Source organism: Octopus sinensis, linkage group LG9 (genome assembly GCF_006345805.1).
Source record: "Octopus sinensis linkage group LG9, ASM634580v1, whole genome shotgun sequence".
In the NCBI taxonomy this organism is placed as follows: Eukaryota; Metazoa; Mollusca; class Cephalopoda; order Octopoda; family Octopodidae; genus Octopus; species Octopus sinensis.
This window is the reverse complement of record NC_043005.1, coordinates 34,316,489-34,340,176: the sequence shown is the minus strand read 5'-3', so window position 1 is coordinate 34,340,176 and position 23,688 is coordinate 34,316,489. Positions and strand designations below refer to the sequence as shown.

Sequence of the window (23,688 nt, the reverse complement as noted above, 5' to 3'; positions counted from 1 at the left end):
CCACTATAGTACTAGAAAATGTCATTGGACAGTGAAAGCTAAGAGGATTATCAAGTTATGCTATTAATCAATACTTAGAGATTTTGTTAGGCAATATATTAAACTGATGGCCAAAAATAAACAACATACTGTAAGATCTGACATTTTACTAAGTAGCAGTGAGAAAATGTAGGCTTTAGAAATAATGTATTGACACCTTTACATTTTATATATATATATATATATATATATATATATTCAGTATGTGACCTCATGAGTACCACCGGCGATTTTTTTTCCTCTGTCTTCCCTTCTCGGGATCTTTCCTTCTCCTATGTTTCCGACGAAGAGCTCCGCTCGAAACGTTAAACCCTCCTTCTTCCCTTCTTTCCTGAGCGTCCAATAATACTTTATTTGTTCCACGTCCTTGCGTTGTTGTGTTTTTTTTGTTTTCTTGTTTGGATTAACTTTATATATATATATATATATATATATATATACAATAGGCTTCTTACAATTTCTGTCTAACAAATCTACTCACAAGGCTTTGGTCAGCCTGAGGCTATAATGGAAAGCACTTACCCAAGATACCACCCAGTGGGACTGAACCTGGAACCATGTGGTTGGGAAGCAAGCATCATTACGGTGCAGTAAACTTAAGCCCATGACTTTGGGCTGATTAATGGTTTGTAAGTGAAATTTGCAGAAGCCCATTGTGTGTAGGAACAGGGAATACACACATCAGTGCAAAAACTGCCAATCTGCAACATGTCAAACAAAATTACCTTGCAGTATTTATTGTTCCTGAGTTGAAAAAACACTCCTATGCCACTCTAACCATGGGATATATAGTGAATTCATAACTGACTCATCAGAACATTATAACCAATGATACTAAAGGAAGCATTTAAATAAATGTAAGATTTTAATAGTCATTTACTATTAGACCGATAGTTATTCTCTGAAATTGTGTCTAAGGCCAGCTGGAGACGTCGATCTCCTGGGGCTAAAAGCGTCAGTAACACCCCACCCCCAGTGGCTAGCCACATTCAGATGGCTAGTACACTTTACGTATTCTAAATTTATTTTCTTTCAAAAATCATCTTTAATTTGGTTTAGGAGGTTTCTTTTGACTATCTCTAGGAATTGCACTATTCTCTAATGCAATTAGTACAAATAGGATTACACTTCCATTTAGCAAAGTGATTAAATTGAAATGGAACCAATAAACTAGATAGTAGAAGAAATTTAAACTTAGTAAAATACTATCTTAAGTAACAGTATCATGAATGTTTCTAGTCCACTTAGCAATAATGATCAAAACTGATTAAAGCAATCAATTATTTACACAGGCATGTCTATGTTTGCTTCCCAACCATGTGGTCTTGGATTCAGTCCCACAATGTGATACCTTGGGCAAGTCTCAGAAGAGACTTGCCCAACTGAGATCGTATGAATGGGTTTGATAGACAGAAACACACACACACATATAATTTATTTATGTAGACAGTGATTAGAGTAATTCATTTTTTTATTTGAATTATTGAAGTTTATATGTGGGATGGACAATATGGGTGCAAAAGAACTTCCAGGAGGTACACCTCTAGAGAAGAGGAGCTTGCTCAAAGTGTTTAAACTTTTTGATATTAACTGGCCTTATAAACCAATTGTTTTAAAGAATTCATACTTAAATCATAATCTACCTTGACAATTCTATGCAAAAAGTTTTTATGAAATTGTTCCAAAACTAGCTTAAGATAGAAATAAATCTGAAAATTAGCTATTTCACTAATGACAACCAAATTCTTCATTATTTTGTATTAATCTAAAATATAATCAAGAATTCAACCAAAAATCACAGAAATTTAGTCATGAAAGAGTTAATGTGGTAATCAAGGAGGACAGCTGGTTTAGTGGTTAGGGTATTGGGCTGGAGATTGCAAGGGTGCAAGTTTGATTTCTGGCAGTGCATCTGTCCTTAAGCAAGACACTTTATTTCATGTCGCTCCAGTCTACCCAGCTAGCAAAAATGAGTTGCACCTGTAATTCAAAGGGACCAGCCTTTGCACATTGTGTCATACTGAATCTCTCTGAGTACTACATTAAGGAAATGCATGTCTGTGGAGCACTCATCCACTTACATGTTAATTTCATGAGCAAGCTGTTCCGTTGCTCAGATAAACTGGTACTATCATTATTGTAACCAATGGAATTCCACACACACACACATATATATGATCCTGAATAGTTAGCACAGAAATGGCAACTGTCTTGAATGGTCAGTTTTGATGAAGAGTGAGGTATAAAGATAAAGAAGCAGAAAAAAAAAGAAACAAATGGACAAAGGAAGATAGAAAAAGAATGGGAAGAAAACCAAATATAACATTTTTTTTCGAAGCTCTATTAATAAAAATGCTGACAATCAAAACAAAACAAAATCTGCTGCACCCACAAAAACAAAACAAAGACTATTCTATATTATAATGGAGATATGAATATTTCCCCTAAATTCCATTAATAGTTTCACTTAGTTCTGTGTTTCCATCGAAATAGAATTGCCTTCTGAGAACTAGATCAATCAATTCACATTATATATGTGCAATTTTTTTCTCAAGAAATACAACCAAAACATTGTCCAAAATAATAGAAAAGAAAACATAGCCATATTTAAAACATATTTATCTGCCCCTCCTGCCACTCTTTCTCTCTCTTTCTCTTTCTCTTCCTTTGGCTACATATTCATTTAAGCTCAAATTTTTCTCAACTATTAATGTTGACAAACCGTTACTGGTATGGCAAACTATTATCTTTCTAAAACTAACACTTTTTCTGTATCCACTTATTTGAACCAACAAACTCCATGTCCAGTGTATTAGTCACTCTCTCTCTCTCTTATCTCCAAAATTTGTTCCAATGCCAATCATAACATTTGATGACTTTAAAATGAAAGCGATCTTGGCAATGTTCAGCACTGATAAAGCAGTAGCTATTGGTATAAACAATACTCTACTATTTCCACTCATTTACTTTCCTTACCAGACAATTCTAGTTTTTCTAGTAAATAATATCTTTGCCTAGATAGTAAAAATAACTTCAGATCTTCTGTATGATGATAATAATAATAATAATAATAATGATGATAATAATAATAATAATAATAATAATAATAATGATAATATAATAGAATAACCCTCACACATTAAGCTTAATAAGCTAAACTTTCATTTAATTGGAAAACATTCAAATTTGTATTACTTTATAAGCAGTCAATTGAATCACCTTGAAAGATGTTTCATTTATATGACCCGTATTTAAAATGTGTATCAAAAAGAAAAAAAATCTTTTACTGACATTATTTTAGCTGTATTTTTTTTTTTTTCAAACCACTCTGATGGGCTCCCCTTTAAACAAAATGTATTATCTTTCTTCTGTAAAGCTACAGCAGACTCTTATTCTGTCCTTGTATTCTTTTAAAAGAATAAACTGCCCCATTTACTGTACCCACCTCTAATCCCCATCGCTAACCATCTGTCACTCTTTCACAAACATACATATCCACCCACCCTTTCTAATCCTCTTTCTCTATTTTCTCTCTTATATTCAATTTGTACACGGGAGTCTGCCCTCACCACCTCTTTTCTTTCATGTTGGGGAAGTCATTTATCTTCTCTTCAGCTAGACACCTGTTCCTGTTTCCCAATCATACTTTAACCCCTCAACACTTGACATAAAATTATCTATCGCAATACTACATCCACACTCAGTTGAGGAGGTCTTATATTACAAGTTACTTCGTGACTACAAAAAGCACCCAGTACACTGTGCAGTGGTTGGCATTAAGAAGGGCCTCCAACCATAGAAATCAAGCCAAAGCAGACATAAGAGCTCAGCACAGTCCTCTGGCTTGTTAGATCTGGTCAAACTATCCAACCCATGCAGGTGCTAAATGATGATTCGAAACAAATATCTTCATAAAGCTTATTCAACAATCCACATCAATGCAAAGCTAATAAACCCATACAAATTACTCAGCTGTACCATTCTTCCACATATGTAAAAAAAGAAAGTAATACTCTACTCTTTGTTATATTAACACAACATGAAATTCAACTAAAGTTGTTCTCTGTTCAATAATGCACAGATTTTTTTATAGCAAAAAATTCACTTGTGAAGGAAAATGATTCTAATCTGCTAGAATAAATCAATATCTAAGATGTGGATGTGAGGGATTAAAAACCCAGAATTAAAAATATCATAGAATATAATTTGTTACACAAGCACACAGCCAGAAATGTAGGTGGTGGGAGGCAAGGAAGAATTGATTATCTCAACATCATTATTTAACTGGGAGGATGAAAGGTAACATCAACTTCAGCAGGATTTAAACTCAGAATGTAAAGGGTTTTAAACTAAATATCATAAGGCATTAACTAAATACCACTGCCAGTCCAACTGCCTTAAATAAAATAATAGACGTATAAAATATATGATATATAAATATCATAAAATATAGATAATCATTTCTAATACAGACACATCAAAGTCACAAATTTAGGACACATCAATGTCACAAACTCAGAACATAGAAGCAGAATATTGATTTCAAATTTTGAGACAAGGCCAGCAATTTTGGGGCAGGGGGTAAAATGATTACATTGATCACAGTGTTCAACTGGTACTTATTTTATCAATCCCGAAAGGATGGAAGATAAAATAGAACTCTGCAGAATTTGAATTCAGAATGTAAAGACAGACAAAATGTTGCTAAACATTTTTCCCAGCGTGCTAATGATTCTGCTAGCTCACCATCTTAATCAGAATATTGGTTTCAAATTTTGGCACAAGACCAATAATTTCGGGGAAGTGGAGCAATTCGATTATATCAACTCCAGTACTTGACTGGTACTTACTTTATCAGCCCTGTAAGTCGACCGTAGCAAAATTTGAACTCAGAACATAAAGGCAGATGAAATTCCACTAAGTATTTTGCTCAATGTGCTAACAATTCTATCAGTTCACTGCCTTTATAAAATATAATGACATCGAATATAATTCAATTTGAAAATGTACACCAATAAAATTTAATTTAATACTTTTGGTAATGTGGTAAGAAATAAAGAAATTAGAAAATTAGGCGTCTTCTCGCATACTTTTACTCCTTATTCCTACCATAAAACGACCCACCACTAGTAGTCTTGCAAGCTGTTTAGTGACTTTATTACAGCTGGTGACATGCAAAAAATATCCAGTACATGCCGTAAAGTGGTTGGCATTAGGAAGGGCATTAAACTATGGAAACCATGTCAAAGCAGACAGTGGAGTTCAATGGGCCCATCAGATCCTGTCAAAGCATCCAACCTATGCTAGCATAGAACATATATGCTAAATGATGATGGTAGAAACAATCATTCAAAATTATCACCTCCTCCACACTATCTTGAATCTCTGTCTCTCTTCAGAAACCTACCAGTACAAGGTCAGTAAAATCAGAATTTTGTAAATACAAAGGTAGGAAAGAACGCTGATACTTGTAAACTTTAGGGAAATCAATGCTATCTGTGACACTAGGAAAACCATTGACCGTGTCAAGTATAAAAAGCAGAACCAATTAGAAGCTTTGGCAGTTTGTATTGATGGAATTCATAGACTGAAGTACAGCACCAAAATTCTCCAATGGTCTACTTGCTGACACTTTAAGCTACTCTTAATCCTATTTCATTGGTATTCTTCAACATATCTCCATCAGTTTCCACACATAACTTTAACATCTTCTCCATACCTGTACATCCCCATTGGGCAGACATACAATATGCTCTATTTACTCTCTGCAAACGATGGTGGTGGAGGGGGGTGAGGAGGGGGGATGATATCTCAGGAAATAAATCTTCAGCTTGCAGCTCTCAAAATATTATCCAAACAACTATAATTGCTACAAATTTTATCTCTCTCTTTCTCTCCCCCTCTCTCTCTCTTTATCTCCCCACCCTCTCTCTCTCTCCCTTTTCTCAGCTCATAAGTTACCCCATATTATTTTCATAACAAACTTTTCTCTATCACAATGAAGTGTTGTAAATGTCTTTAGAGTTATAAAAGACTTCTAAACAAGTTCAGGCAACTAATACATTGTTAAAAGTACACATCACACAGCCACCACCCCTCACACAGACATTCCAAAAGTAAGACACACTACCTGATAGACTTGCCTGTTCTCCTCCAGTACCAAATTTCCACTGAACAGTGTCATTTCTCTCTCTCTCTCCCTCCTGTTGCTATTAAAAATTTGCTTTGCTAATCTGTTAAGAACTGTGCAGTTCATAAGTACTGCTCCTCCTATGCAGGCTAACAAATATTAAAGAAAAGAATATCAACATATTGTATTTCCTCATAAGAGTTATCAGAAAAATCAGTTATTGAAATCTACACCATGACTACTTTTTAAAGCAGAAATGTCAATGACTAAAGTACTAGTAGTCCTTTTTTGCTGTTGTTTTATCTCCTACACTTATCTAAATATCTCATGTTGATGTTGAGAAGTTTTCTTTTGACATGTTACACCAACTCATCACAATTCAAAACTGGTTATATATTTCTACAACATTGGAAAGAAGAGTTTCTTTATAAATTACCAGTGAGAGAATTTCCAGGACAAGGATTTGTTATTTAAGAGTGTTATGCAAATTCAAATCAAATTATCTTGCTGGCAAGCATTTCTGTTAGGTGATCAATAAAATCAATAAGCTTGTTAGATTTTTTATAAAATTCTTAATTCAAATTTTATAACTTTTCAAAAATTCTGATAAGAACAGAAGATATTTCCATAAAAAAAAAATTGATATATATAAAGCTTAGAATAGTAGTCTAGTGTCAATAAGGAAATTTTAAATAACACAACATTTTAGAAAGGGAATTGTTAGAATGAAACAAACTATAAGATATCAAACCTCAACAAATTAGATATACTGTAAATAATTGAAATATATTGTATTGTTTGTAATCCTTATCTTCTGAAAACTAGCAAACTTTTCTATCGAGAACAGTAAGAGAATATTTGAATACAATAAAAAATTATGTGCATATTGGTTTTAACATTACAAGAGAAAGTCAGGCCAAACCAAATAATGTGCTTACTGCTCCATCTTCACTTTGTTCAAACACTTATTTCAAGTAGGAGTGTGATGCACCCTTAGTCCATTCTATGTTTGGGCCATCTAGGGATTTACAGCAGCAGACCTACATGTGCTTGCTTTATCACCACTTCTATGGATTTATCACAGACAGTGGTAGTGGGGGGAGTGGGGGGAGTTAACAGAAAAATAAGAAAAACAAGTGAATTTCTTTAGATCTATTAAGCAAGCTGGACAACACATGGAACTGAAGTGGATTATACTCTCCCTGGGAAAATAAAAATACAGATAAACTTCTAAAGAACTACAAATCTCAGGAACAATAGAAAGCAAAACCTGCTCAAATTAATACAGTAAAAATCTCATAAGTACAGTAATCAATTTAACTAGAAAATAAAACAAATTAAATTAGCAAGTAAATGTATATTAACATAATTCCCTAAGTATTTAAATAAACATTTGCTAAACGCAAGATAAGTATATTTTAAAATCATATTACAGTAAAAAAAATGGATTGTTTTGTAGGAAGATTGGTGAAAATGGTAGAAGCAGTAAAAGCTGGACCAGATGTTTCATAATCATTCTGTAATCATATTTAAATTGAATTTCAAATAATCACAAGCTGATGGCAAGTATTTTAATGCGTCAAAATAAAAAGTAGCAAGTAAACTTTGTTCAAAGTATATTTTCATGTTTTAAAAAAAAGGCAATTACAATACTGTAACACCACTGATGATATAGGCTTAGAAGAAAGCCTCCACATGATTTGTTGCTAGATTAAAAGTAACAACCAAATGTCTCTCAAAAACCATTACCATATATCAAAAAAAGAAAAGATGAACTTATTTAGATCCTGATATACAAAGAGACCACGTGATCAAGGCTGAAATGTTTTTGCTCATAGGTTTCTGAATCAGGAGTAACCAGAGAGCAAAACAACAACAAAAATAAGATAGGCAAACATAGTCTTTAGGAGCTAAATCATCTTGACTATTGATATAATATGAATAACATAGGCATGGCTGTGTAGTAACAAGTGTGCTTCCTAATCACTTGATTCTAGATTCAGTACCATTGCATGGCACCTTGGGCAAGTGTCTTTTACTATAGCCTAGGACCGATCAAAGCCTTGTGAGTGGATTTGGTGGACAAAAGCTGAAAGAAACCCACTGTGTGTGTGTCACCACTGCTTAGCAATTGGTGTTGGTGTATTTATGCACTTGAAACTTAGCACTTCAGCAAAAGAGACCAATAGAATAAATACTAGGCTTAAAAAAATAAGTCCTTGGGTTGATTTGTTTGACTAAAACCCTTCAAAATGGTGTTCCAGCACGGTTACAGTCAAATGACTGAAACAAATAAACAGTAGAAGATAAGAGGATACCAACTACAAATCTCTCAACTGGTTTAAAGGTATTCTAACAACTAAACCATCATCAGCCTACTCACACTCTTTGATATAATGTATTGGTATAAACCAACCCCAAGAGAAAGTTGACCTATTATCATTCATCAACATTGTTATTTTTATTTTTCAGGCTGATTCAACTGTCTATACTACCTTTCTCTTACAAAAGTTAATAAACAGGCCTTTGTTTGATAAAAAAAAATACTAAAAACAACAATGTTGATTATTTCACTTGTGTTGTTTTCTTTAACATTCTTAAGGAGAAAGATTGAAATCAAGTGATGTAACTAAAGGATATTATTGGTAGTTTGTTTGCACATGGTCACAAGAAATAACAGTCAAACCTCTAACAAATCAAAGTTCACTGTCTAAAACAAGGAAGGATAATAATGGATAGTGTAGTCACAGATGTATCTAAAAAGATGGAATTTTCATAGTGAAGTGTTGACCTGGAGCTAAATAACAACTACTGGTCCTTCATTGGCTCCAGATGTATTTCTTACACATTCTATCTTGTTAGAAATTTACCTCAAAAGTTAGATGCACCAAATTAGCTACCATAACGTATCTAACCAAACCAACCAACAGAAATACTATAATCAGTGCACAAATACTTGCCTCTAGGCAATAACAGAGGAATTCAAGACAGGTTACCCCTGGGAACTCCTCTATGCTGATGACCTTGCTCTTATAGCTGAATCACTACCAGAACAAGAGAAGAAGTTTCAGGTGTGGAAACAAGATCTAGAATTGAAGGGCCTTAGATTTAACCTAGCAAAAAACCAAAGTCTTAGTAAGTAGGAAAGCAGACAAATCACAAATCCCTGCTTGATCTGTAGAAAAGGTATAGGTAGAAACTCCATAAGATGTACCCGGTGTAAGCTATGGACACATAAGAGGTGCAGCAATATCAGAGGAAGGTTAACAGGAAAAATAGTTTTTTTTTGTATGGAAGGTGCACAGGTACAATAAACACTGAAAATGCACAAATAGATTCCATTACATGCCAAGGGAAAAACTAGTAGTTGATAGCTGCTATTATCTAAGTGACCAAGTCAGCAGCAGGGGTGGATGCTCTGAGAGCATAGCTGGTAGAATAAGAATAGGTTGGGCAAAGTTCAGAGAGCTCCTACCTCTGCTGGTAACAAAAGAGTGAAAAACAGACTGTATGATGCTTGTGTGCAAACAGCCATGCAATCAGCAGTGAAACATGGGCTGTGACTGCTGAGGACATGTGTAAGCTTGTAAGAAATGAAGCTAGTATGCCCCACTGGATGTGTAATGTCAGTATGCATGCACAACAGAGTGTAAGTGTCCTGAGATAGAAGTTGGACATAAGAAGCATCAAATATGGTATACAAGAGAGACAACTGCACTTGTATGGACATGTGATGCGTATGGATGAGGACAGCTGTATGAAGAAGTGTTGCACTCTAATGGTGGAGGGAACCTGTGGAAGAGGTAGACCCAGGAAGACACGAGATGAGGTGGTGAAGCATGATCTTCGAATGTTAGGCCTCACAGAGGCAATGACAAGACTTAGACCTTTGGAGATATGCCATGTTTGAGAAGACCCATCAAACCAAGTGAGATCGTAGTTGTGGCTGATGGGAGTGTTGCATAACTGGCCCACTAAAAGCACCTTTCAATCGTTGGGCAATATGCTGTGCTTGTGAAGACCTGTCGAACTGAGTGAAATTATAGTCATGGCCGATGCCAGTGCCGTCTGACTGGCACCCATGCCAGTGGCATGTAAAAAGTACTGTTCATGCATTGGGCCTCACGGAGGCAATGACATCAAGCCAAGTGAGATCATAGTCGTGGCCAATGCCAGTGTCATGTAACTGGCCCATTAAAAGCACTCTTCAATTGTTGGGAAATATGTTGTGCTTGTGAAGACCAAGTGAAACCTCATGGAGGCAGTGACAGGTGACCAAGACCGTTGGCAATATATTGCACTTGTGTTAACCTATCCAGCCAAGTGAGACCATAGTTGCGGCTGATGCCAGTGTCAGGTCAATGGCACCTATGCCAGTAGCACATAAAAAGCACCCCCTACACTCTAAGAGTGGTTGGCATTGGAAAGGCATCCAGTCATAGAAATCTAGCCAAATCAGATTGTAACCTGGTACAGCCCCCAAACTCCAACTTACCAGTTTTCAGTCAAACTGTCCAACCTATGCCAGCATGGAAAGCAGATGATGATGATAATGATGATGGTGATCAATGAGTTCTGAGTTCAAATCCTGCTGATGTCCACTTTGCTTTTCATCCTTTCAGTACCAGCCATGTACTGGGGTTCATGTAATAAACTAAATCCCCTCTCCTTAAAATTGCTGGTCTTGTGCCAAAATTTCAAACAGTATAATTTCAGATATTGGCTATAATAGAAGTGAACTGGAATACACTCAAATAGTTACACCACATATATACAGAAAAAAGTGTCCTTTTGTTTATATGTTTATCAACTTCTGTCAAATATATCTTCTGGTTATGAAATAAGACAGGTGTTGTTGCCCGTCTAACATAACACTACTGTTGAAAACTTATAATTTTCCTAAAGATATGTCTGCTATTATATAAAGATCTTCCTCTAAACTCAAACAAACATAACTGAGTTTCAAAGTCAGCTCTCTATATTCTGTTGTTTGATCAACCGAGTTGTTTCTGTTTTCTCAGTTAGTTCTTTCTTTCTTCTTTCTATCATCTGTCTTATTTGTTAGTTTCCATTTCCTTTCAAATGTTTCTAAAAGGAGCAGATGACTCGGAAGGAATGGATGAGTGAAATTAATTATTTTGTTAAAGAAGTAATGGAGGGGAGAAGGTCAATGACTGGCAGGTAAAATGTAGCTAAATGTAATTCCAAGACAGACTATGCTGACTTGTTAATGTAAAATATAAAGAGAAGCAGAAAGGTGCAGAGAGAAGGGCAATAAAGGTGGTAGGATATGGAAAACTAAATACAGCAGATAAGGAGTTGGATGATAATTCTAACAAGTTCCAAAGAGCAAAGGCTTCTGAAGCACAACATAATGAACAATATGAACTAAACAAGTTAACACCAAAGCTTCTACATGGTTGCTTGACCTGCAAAACATAGCAGTCAAATCTTATTCAAATTACACACGTCTTAAAAAGAGGAAAAACATATATGATAATGAAGTCCTAAATATATTATGTCTGAATAAAAGACAAGGTGGCCATGGTTTGAATAGGTTTATCTTGTCAATCCAGGTTGACTAGGAGGCTAAACAACAATACATGAACTAACAACTAGGAGAAAAGTTTCATGAATCTACTTAAAAATAACTCCTAAAAATGTAATTTTTATGTAGGAGTTCCTTGAGAGATGTGTATTTCAAAGGTTCTCTCTGAGTAAAAGCATTTACAAAAACATCACTAAATGCATGCTCAACTTGTTATGTAAATAGCAGCTAATTTCCACTCAAACCATACTCTATCTTCTAAAAGAACATATTTGATATTGGATATATTATCAGAAAATGAGACAGAATGGTAATAGCTTCAACACTTTGATCATAGGTGTATATGATCAGATTTGACCTGGGGTTAAACAACAATTACAGCATCTCTATACCAGATCAGAGGTTCAAAATTATGTAAATTTAAAATGTTTTTTAATATCAAAACTTGACAATACATAACATAATACCGATTATAAACATGTTTATAAATTGAAGAGATGAAAGTGATTTTGATGTCAAGATTTTAAATTACATCAGCAACTTTAGTGTAAGTTATTTATATTTTTTAGTTGACTCATCTTGTCTGTAAATTTGTCAAGTAACAACATAGAATTTATCTGACTTCATTATATAACAATCAAAATATATTTTTGCTTATTTTACATTAAAGAGAATCAAACTAATTTTAATAATCTCAGCTTAAAATACACAACAAAGATAGGTAATTTGCAGAAAGATAAAGGAATAAGATAATAAACATTAAACAAGATACATGATCTTTTGTAAATATTTGTTTTCTTTGAAGAAATTATTTTCTTTTAATTTTGTCAATTTAAATATATTTTCTGCTTACATTTGTTTACTTTTTAAATTTTCTTATATAGCTTATAATTTTTTTTAATCCATTTCATTATATATCCTATTTCAATGATGTTTTCTTGTACTCAAGTTTAAATGTGTGCATGTGAGAGAGAGAGAGAGAGATAGAGAGAGCAAGCAGTATTTAGTTTCATCTTGCATTGTTGTCCATTTGCCTTTCATCATATACTGTTAAGATTTAACTAATCCTTTTTTTGAACCAGGAGCTAGTGTTTATCAGTAAATACTATACAACACTTATTTCCTGCCTACATCCTGCTTTCAGCACATATATCAAGGAAACTTCTCAGATGTTACAGGACAGTTTTAACCCATAATATTCATGCATTTTTATATATTTTCACTAAAGCTTTTCTTTGAAAACAGTTCGAATAGAACTGTTTTCAAAGAATCCTATGTTTCCATTCCATAATTGAGATGGATGTAGAAAGAGTTAACTAAAGACTAAAGATCAATATTGTATGCAAGTGATCAACAAAATAGTCTTTTCAACAGTAAATCACAAATTTAATCTTGCCCGCAGCATTGTGTATAAATGTGATTTGGTCTACTTATATTGAGATCTGAAATGCTTAGTTACTGACCAAATAGATAAACAAACAGGAAAAGATAACAATTAACATAAGGAAGGACAGTGGACAGACTATGAAGAGAATCAGATGGCTGTCAGTGGTAAGGAGGAAAAAAAGTCAGTATTATTTTGAGTAGAATTAAAAGACAGTGACAGCAACAGCGAGGATGACAATGACGATGATGTAAATATATACACAAAAAGTAAAGTCAGTGACGTTAATCTTACTATAAATGAAATTTCAATCTCAGAGATACAGAAATAGAATAACAAACTACAAAACAATAGCTGAGAAAGTTGCTCTGAAAATATATTAGCAAATAGTAAAATAAGATTTTGAAGCTAACTAAACTTAAAAAGGAAAAAAGTGTTTCAAATTTTCACATTATTATTAAAACTGAAAGGTTAAACTAAAATATGATCATGAAAATAGCTGATGTAGAATTTTTTATAGTAATTTGAATGTAAAATTAACTGCAGGTAAGTGTATATAGATATTAAAAGATTATACATGTAGATCCTATCTTTGAACTGTTGATGTCTACTATGATGATTTAATAAACCAGACAGATGTACAAAATGTCTGTAATTTTATTGTGAAATATCTTTTTCACAGTTTTGTTAATACTTTATTAAATTTTCAGTTTTAAAATAGGTTTTGTCTTTTGGAAAAGACTAACTTCATTGTGCAACTTCACATGACATACCATGCTTTTAAAATCATTACTGAAATGGGGCACAAGTGTATTGATCACTGCTCTTCCCCTAAGGTGGTTGGATGCAATATTGGTCAAAAGAAATTTACCAAACAGTATTAAGTGGAAGATTTACAGATTTAAAAGATTAAGGTATTGAGAAGGGCTCAACATATTGATTACTGGCTATTGCTATGAGAAATTTTCAATAAATAGCAGAATATGTTTATGTTTAAGTGTACATGAAAGGAGTTAACTTTCTTTTGAAGTAGTTTCACACAAAAGATGAAGTGAATAGTTTTACATTTGTAATCAAGTGTTTTCTTTCAATTTTCAGTTTGTTTTGTTTCGTATTTTTTCTTCATTTCATAACATTAAAATAGAAGTTTGTTGCAAGCCAGAACAAAAGCATAACAGGAATAAGAATAATTTACAAATATTTTACTTTCTCTTTTTGCTTTCTCCCCCACCCCTCTCTCTGTGAGCACACACATGCCTATGTTTGTTTGTTCACACAGATGGATTTTATAAAGTTGGGATCATAAAATATAAGGGACCTGCATTGTTTGAATAAATCCCAGACTACCCACAATTTCTCATTAAATAAAAACTAATTTAAAACAAATTTAACTAAATTAAACAGAGCGAGTCAGAGGTTTCTTTAACATTTGAATTATATATACAATATTTATATTTTCTCTTTGTTACAATTTTGTTTTTATATTATCATTATTATTATTATTATTATTATTATTATCTTTACTATTTTGTTGAGAATATCTTTACAATTCATAGCTGAGTTGTAAAATGTCCATTTCAACAGTTGATCTCATTTATGCTTAAATAACTTGAAATGATAAAAAAAACAAAGCAAAGTACTAGAAAAAATGCTTTTAATGAATAACACTACAGTAATAAATACTTTTACCAAATAAAATTTCATTTTTTAACCAACCCAATAGCCATAATTGATCCTTAGAAATTTCTATTAATTCACAAAAATTAATTTTTTAATAATGAAATATGGGATGATGTAAGAAACTACTTTGTAACAGGTTATTTATTAGATAAAATCAAAACAGTCAACATAGAAATCTGTTTTTAACAATTCTTTTTGTGAACCAAAGCCAATAAAATAAATTGTCACCACTTCAAAAAAAAATAAAAATAAAAATACAGCCAGAGGAGACATGACTCTGCAAGTTGTAGTGCCAACAACTTGTCTAGGAGAATATTAAGTTGGAATAAAAAATGATATAATGCAGATAGGACTGTTTAGCTGTGCTGTAGAAAATCTTTCTAGTATCAGTGGTTCAATAAAATACATTCAATCTGGGTTGTGAAGTGGATGGTGAAAGGAAGAATACCTAGCTGTAAAAACTATGCTCCATCCTACTCTAAAGAAAAACTACATTATGCACAAAAACAAAGATTAATTTTGCTGTATGTGCCAAATGATGAAATACTGCAACAAGCAGTGAGGTGCCATAATATTCATCTAACTCATCCTAGCATGGAAAAAAATTAGGAGTAAAGTAATGACATTGTATTGCCTTTCTAACCATGAATTTTGATTTCTTGTTGGATTTTGTAACAGCTCTTTAGAATACATCCAAGCAAAAAACTGTTTTTAAATTTTCTAGCCAGAAACTGTTCACCGTTGTGACTTATACAGTCAATTTGTCAAACCAAAATCAGATAATATATCAATATGAAGATGTCTGTCACTATCTGAAAGCTCAATTTCAAACAACTGTGCATAACAATATTTTTTATAACATCCACCTCATTTTTTAAAATTATATAACACTGTCAAAGACAGACTTTCACCAAGGAGTAGGGTTTCTTTTTTAATAAAGATTATCTGATAATTGTTGGGTATTTATCATGAAACATATTAACACGGCCTGGAAAAGAAGTCAGTACAGTTATGTTGAAAGTTAGTGATGAACAAGAAACAATGTGAAAGTAAGGTGTATGTGTGTGGGGCATTTAAATAACAGGGTATCAAGGGCCTTGTAAAAGCAAATACTTTTAACAGTAAAAACTTGTGAACATTTTCAGCACAAATATCCATGTCAGATGGAAGTTCATTATTGCCTTTTAACCAGTTCTCCAAGCTTCCTCTACAGTAGTAATGATTAAAAGAAGTCAAATAATTGTTGTTCCTTTTCCCATTGATAGCAGACTAGTTCATAACAGTATTTGATAATCTACAGTCACAAAGTCTGGCTCACAGCCTTTTGTAGACAAGAGTCCCAAATCTCTCTGTATGATATATTATATATTAAATCCCATTAGAAATGGTGATGTGGAGGGCAATTTCATTTGTTCACACATGGAGTTCAGGTTCTAAAGGTTTACAAATGCTGAGTAAAGGAAGATATATCTTCCTTTGTTTTGAGTAGACTACATATTACCACCCAGCCTCAGTTCAAGTATGCAGTGGAATTGATTAAGCTGAGTAATAACTGAAAGTGGTGTATTTCTTTCAGATCTTATCTCTGGAAATAGCATTAGGTCATTGTCCACATTTTTTTAATAATGTAACACGATGTGCTGTCTAGAGCATTAGTTGACCATATGGGCATCTTTCCAAGAAGTAAAGGACAGAATGTATAGCCTTGGCTAATATGATGCTGGTATACACTGAATAGACATTCAAATTTAACTGGTGTTGATCAAACTAGTTTGGGCAAGTTTGTGAAGCTGTTCTACCAGTTGCCAGCTAGGATAGAAAAAGTGAATAGTTTATCAACACATTCAAGTGCAACCTTCATATACAGAGAGATGGACAAAAAAAAACATTGCAGAATTTGGTAAACAATTCAGATAGTGTGAAGCTGCAAATAGTACAGTCCATTTTATTAAGAAACAGAAGTTGATATGCTAACAAGTTGATTCCAAAAACAAGGATCAACTTATAAATGGAGTGAGGTATGTACTTTCTATTTCCATTTCTCTCAATAATGGTTAATAAGGACATTCCCTCTGATGAGGACATTTGTCTTGAAAAACAAAAGACTTAGTTTCATATTCCTTTAAAATGTTCATTTTGTTTCACTATAACTAAATGAATGGAATAAAGAAATATAATAAGCAACATTTGATATTAAATAACACAGAATGACATATAACATACTTGTACTAAAGTGGCTATGTCAAAGTCTGTTTAATGTTTGTAACATACGATGAATGTAATTAAAACATAAAAAAGTTGCAACAAAAATAATAATATTGAATGTTATTAGAGTTAATAATATTGACAGGTTATAAATATTAAATAGGTTTTTCCAAACAGAAGTTTTGATATGAAGGAGTTTTCAACAATGTCTTAATCTCTTTAGACCCAGAAGTATAATATACTTTAGGTAGTTCAGAGAGAAAAATATGTTATAAACTCTAACAATAATTTTAAAATTCATACAGAACTTCAAACTGAGTTGCTGCTTTACCTCAATTTTATATTATTTGACAGTTAAAGAGGAACTTAAAATAAAATTTACAAAGCTGAATTGGATCTGAATTGGATCTGAAAATTTTATCCATAATTTTATCCAATTTATTTTTTAACATTTATATAACATTCTAGACAGACTAAAATTATGACAGTGGCACTCCAAATATTTTCATCATGAAATACAAAATTTCTGTCAAAATGACAAAAAAAGAAAAAATAATATTAAGATGATATTGGTGAAATAAACAATTTAATTTTCAATAACAAGAAAATTTCAGATTCTGGCAGTATTTTATTTTATCAATAGAAAAAGTACTGTCAATGCAATAATGTGTGTGTGTATTTGTGTGCATGCATATATATATATTGATATTTCTGAATGAATTATCAAAATAACAATTGTATATATGAAGCTTTTTATATTTATAATTACAGTACTGCTCAAAATAATTTCTGAAATAAAGATAATTTTTTAAATGTTGATTGGTAGTAAACAGTAGCAAAAACTACAATAGTTCATTGAAATATTGTGACAGACACTACATTAATAATGAGAATTTATGACACATAGAAAATATTAAAATCTAATTAAGTCAGCTACAGCAAGTTGTGCAACATTGGATAAATTTTACTGCTTATGGAAGAAAATCTTTTCAATTTCACAAAGAATTACGGATAACAAAAACTAATACATGCACGTTAACTACCTACCTGATTAAAGTAGAACACTTTATACTGATTACATTTAGGTTTTAATTACAACACATGGCTTGTAGTAACCAATATTACAAGAAACATCAATATGTTCCACAGATATATTTCTTTCTTAGCTTTTTTGATTAGAGAATCTCTAATTTTAAAACTTTGTTAAATATATGATATGTATGGAGGTGAGAGAAAAAAGAAAGAGAGGATGGAGAGAGGAGAAAGAGTAAATGAATGAGAGCATGAGCGGCACAGAGAGTGACAGAATGGTTTTAGTTCTTCAAATCACGAATACTGTTGAATGAGTTACTTGTTTACAAGAGTTTCTTCAAAGTTGCTGACATTGTACCAAACTAAAGAAAATGAGTCATCAATACACAACACTCAACTATTTAGAAAACCACAGAGAAATAAAGACAAACATCAAATGTAATAAATTAAGCAGAAAATTAACAATTATATAAATTTTTTCATTTCTATTTTCATAATGTTGAAAAAAATAACCAAAACTTCATGATATTCATTTGATATATTAGACATTTATCAAAATAGATGTTAACGATTATACTTTTGTTATGAGTCATCAGGTTTTCATGTTACAAAACTTCTAAATGAGGATTTCATATAATTGTTAATTTGTCTTTTATTTCTAACTTTTCACAACTGATATTTATCTCAAACTGATCTAACTACAAAACACTGACTAAAATATAAAGCTTGTAGAATGAGATTTCACTAATTTTATTTGAACACTGAAAACACAACACAAATTACAGAGATAGACTATTGCAGCTCAGTGAATCATTAAAATGCTACCAAAAAAGGCCATTTATGTGAAAACAATGATTATACACAAGCACAAACAAATACTATATATAGTATTTACATGATATACAGCTTAGTGAAAGGGAGGAATATTATTTACTTCAAATATTTACTTTGGATATTTTTTCATTATATTTCTGAAGGTTTACTGAGAAATTTGTGATTTTCTTTATGAATTTACAAAATTACATTTTTCAGAGAATTTTTGAGTTTAAAATATGAAGAGAAAAATGATTAAATGGCAACAATATATGTTATCGAAATGTTTGCTTTCAGATTTTATAATGAAGTGTCCATGAAAGATTTTTGATAATAATGTTGATTTTTAAGATATTGAAAATGAGAAGGTAAGACTAATGTTTGAATAAATGGAAAAGTTTCCATAATTATGACTATGAGAAAGCTATATATCAGTTCTCAATAAAAGAAAATGAGTTTATATATGGAGGCAGTTGCTTTATCACCACACCTTATAACTACCATCTTCTCAGACAGGAAAATAAACAAAAGTTTTTCAGTTTATATTGCTATTAACTGCAATTATTACTAACTAAAAAAAAAAAAAAATGCTGCAGCAATATCGGGAAAATAATTTGTCCCATAGTTAACAAAAGTTTAGCCTTCATTTCACAATTTATTGATATATATATATATGTCGGTGAATTGTGAAATGAAAGCCAAACTTTTGGTTACAGCTTCAAACATTATCTAGGTGTTATGTGAAGAACAAATACATATTAATGTTTTAAAATTCCCATTTCTAGATTTCTGAAATCAGTTTATTACAAAAGAAGAAATCATTGATCAAACAAACCCTGATGCTTTAAATATTTTCACATTAATTGCTAACAGCAACAATGAAATAACTAGAATGTGGTTTATTTTCCATTCCATCACAATAGCAAACAGTAGTTGATATCAAAGTATCTGTCTCCATAACTTTTCTACTTTGAATATATATTCTTCTTCTAAGTGAATTTATTATAGTAAAATTCTGTTAGATAATTGCCTCAAATTTTTGAAATTTTTATCATAGGAATTATCTATAACAATATATAATTGAATGATTTTCAAGGAATCAAACTGCTTAGCTAAAGGAAACATTGATCACAGATAAAGAAATAATCTGAGACGAGATTTATAAAACTGTACAATGAGCAGAATATGAGAGTGACCCATGCAGAATGAAACATACTTACTTGTGTAGTTAGACTGTTTTCTTTATCACCTTCCGCAAATACACTGTCTACATCTCCAGGTAAATCCTATGTTTATTTGTGAAATGAATATTATTTATGAAAATCATGGTTGATGCAATAAAATGATGAACTAATCTACAAAATGTTAAACTAGAAGAAATAAATTAGGAAAATAGATGTCATTCAATGTGTGTACATTAGTACAAGGATAATAGCAAGTAAAAACAAAACTGCTTTAACTTCATGCAACTAAAAACTCAAAATAATTTACTTATTTTAGAAATTATAGTAATTAACAGAATAATGAATAACAAACATATTTTCTCTTAAGAAACACACATACACACACAATAAAGTATGGATTAAGGATGTAGATTAATTTTCTTTATTGCAGCAAAATAAATGAGTGTTTCAGCACAAAGCTGTGTTCTGAACTCCTTACACTATACTCTTCTCTAATCTACACCTCTATGAGTATCAATGTTTGCAAATAACATTTACAATAACAAATAAGAGAGGGAGACATGTTTACTCACATTATCATTTGTCAGGTTGTTATTAATTTAAGCCCTAATAATAACCTAACAAATAGCATTAAAAGATCAAGGACTTAGGTTACAGTGCAGACATAGACCAACCTTTCTCAAGAAGTGGTGTGCCACAGGTTGTATATTTTCCATCAACAGCAGCAAGAATGAGGGGGGAAAAGTTTGTGTATTCCAGTTTCTTAGCATCCAGATCATAGAAATGATTTAGTCTGTTAAGGTTCCCTAGTGATGAATGAAGCAGTAAGAGAATATCTATGCAGTAGATTGACCAGCTACAAATAACAACCAGATTCCCTCCTATCATACCTTTATGTCTTAAAACATGGAGGACACACTGAACAAGGTGATCCTAAATATACAAAAGATAAGATGGTCAATACTGGAATATCTTTGATCATAGGTCAGACCAGGAGGTGGGTGGGGGGAACCAAACAAGAACAGTATTTTCTTAGGACAATGAAATTGTCATCTTCAAGATTTACCAACATTTATTAATGCACAATTGACAGCATTCAGATACATTGCAGTGTATGATAGTAACTAGTTCATATTTGGGCAAGAGGGATTTACAATCTATAGTGACTGTTAACACAAATATGGTATTCTACTCCCATGTATAGAAGAGTTTAACCAATCCACTGTGTATAGGAAGAATTCTGAATCATATTAAGATATTGTTCAAATCACTCACTACAACTTGAAGATCTGACATTTGCTTTTAAACAAATAACCAGGGTCAAAAACAGTTTTTCTCCCAGCAATGTCACACAACACACTGCTATTTACCATTAAAATATTTGAAAACTCCTATAATCCTGTTACTATATTACTACTGTAGTACAATACTTATTGTCATTTCATTATATTTGTTGTGACTAATTTTTTATTTTGTTTTCACAACAGAGAATGGAAGACATTTTCTAATGATTGTTTTAAGAGTATTTTGATAAATAACAACAAAAAGTTATATATCCCACAGTAAAAAGGAAAACAAATAAAATAACATTATGGGTTGAAAATAATTTGTTGCACTAAATTAAATGAAACAATTCTTTAATTCTATAGCAGTTTATAGTACAGTAAATCAAAGTCTTAATTGAGCCATCAAGAGAGCCTCTACACAGTTACTTGGATAGCTAGAAATAACAAGTGAAATCTCTCTCAAATCACACCCTAGAGTTTTAAAATAAGAACAATACATTGGACAATGAAGTCCTTGTTACATAGAAAGATGAGATAGTCATGGCTAGAATTCCTTTAATCACAGATTTTCTCCATTAGGAAAGACTTGGTACAAAACAACAAGAGTTTTAATAGATTTGTATCAACGTAGTAGGTTCCACATCATCATCATCATCATTTAATGTCCATTGTTCATGCTGGCATGGGTTGAACAGTGTGACCAGAGCTGGCAAGCTGGGGGGCTGCACCAGACTCTAGTCTGATTTGACATTATTTCTATGGCTGGATGCTCTTTCTAATGCCAACCACTTTACAGAGTGTGCTGGGTGCTTTCACATGACACTGTATGGGTATGTGATGCCACATGGGTACTTTTACATGGCACTACACGGGTGCTTTATGTGATGCTACATGGGTGCTTTTATGTGATACTGCACAGGTGATTTTATGTGATGCTGCATGGGTCTATATTTTGCCTAATACTTGAAACATTGCAAAGAAATGTCAACACAGGAACTACAGAATAAATTTGAAATCCAAGGATTTCAAATTTTAAGATATGTATTTATAGATGGTACTTTCAAACATCAACTAAGTTATGAAAAGAAAGAAAGAAAAGAAATTTCCCTATTTAGTATGAGAAACAGGAAGCATAAACTCAGTGACTTGGTAGAGAGGAGATACAGAGATATAATTTATATGTCATGCAATTAAAAGAATAAGATAATCAAGGATCATTGAAAGTAGAATCATTGTATCATTGAAATGACTTAACATTAGCATGTGCATGGGGTGAGGAACAAACATGAGCAAAGTTGTTATAAATGAACTTCCTTCATTTACAAAGAACAGATTAAATGAGGTATGATTGTTCAATGAAATATGACAATAAAAACTGATGGTTCGGAATTAATGGACAGATTTTTCCAGTAAGGTACACTTGTTAACAGCACAAGAAATAATGAAGATAAGAAAAATTATTGTTGTATAATACTATTTGAGGGTGAATACAGGATGATAATATAATGTAGAGTAGCAATAGAGGGTAAATAAAATACAGATGTTTCATAATTGGCTTCAGTCAGGGAACCTCTTTCAAGGTATTTAGTCAATCCCAATGCTTATTTTAGCAGCACACTTATGTTATTGATTTCTATTAAGTGGATAAATATGCAATTGACCAAGGTGATGCAAAATAGAATTGAACCTAGAAATATGGTTGTAAAGTGAACATGTCAGGTACTGTTATAGTTTTATGGTTAGGTGAAAGAAATCTGAAAGGTAGAAGTTTGATTAGATCTTAAAAGATTATTAATGATTGTAAGTAGAATATATAAATAAAGTCCTTGTCAACCCATGCCAACATGGAAAATAATCATTTTCATAATAAAATTGATGATGATAATAATGATAACATTAGAAAAGTAGTGGAAGATATAATAAAAGTGATTATGGAAACTCAATGGGCTTTTTTTCCTCCCCTGTTTCTGCTTCTGAAGTATTACAAATTCAAAAATCGAAAATCTTACAGCAAATAAATATTAAAGCATTAATTTCTTGTATTTTCTTTTTATACCACATCTTTTGTATGCTGAAATTTACTCATCATTTCAATGTAAGAATTATTAATGAGGAAATATAAAAAAAATTACATAGAGTTATTAATAGTTTATATAACATTGTAATATGTTATGTTGATTTGTTTTTGTTTTTTTTTCACCCCAAAATAAACAATCACTGCTAGTTTTATTTACTGTTTATGCTGTAAATGGAAAGGAACATTTCTTTAAAAAGTTATGGTCAAAATAAGGATACTAAGCTTCAGTAGTTAATAAAATAAACTATTAGGTTATATAGATCATAAAATCCATCTGCATCATATAAAATTATAATGAATTAAATTTATA

General features: G+C 32.0%; 1 protein-coding gene across 9 annotated transcripts in view; it reads right to left on the bottom strand.

Moving 5' to 3' along the window:
* Window positions 1-23,688, bottom strand: part of LOC115215917 (oxysterol-binding protein-related protein 6) — a 270,837-nt gene that overhangs the window by 189,637 nt on the left and 57,512 nt on the right. For 6 of the 9 annotated variants that reach the window (XM_029785276.2, XM_029785277.2, XM_029785275.2 and 3 more), the window contains one exon: window positions 20,052-20,117. The exons of 2 other annotated variants lie outside the window; for them this stretch is intronic. In XM_029785276.2, coding sequence (XP_029641136.1) covers window positions 20,052-20,117 — 66 coding nt within the window. Of the gene's footprint in view, window positions 1-20,051; window positions 20,118-23,688 lie in introns of those variants that run through there. One more of the 9 variants, XM_029785273.2, reaches the window with a different exon arrangement.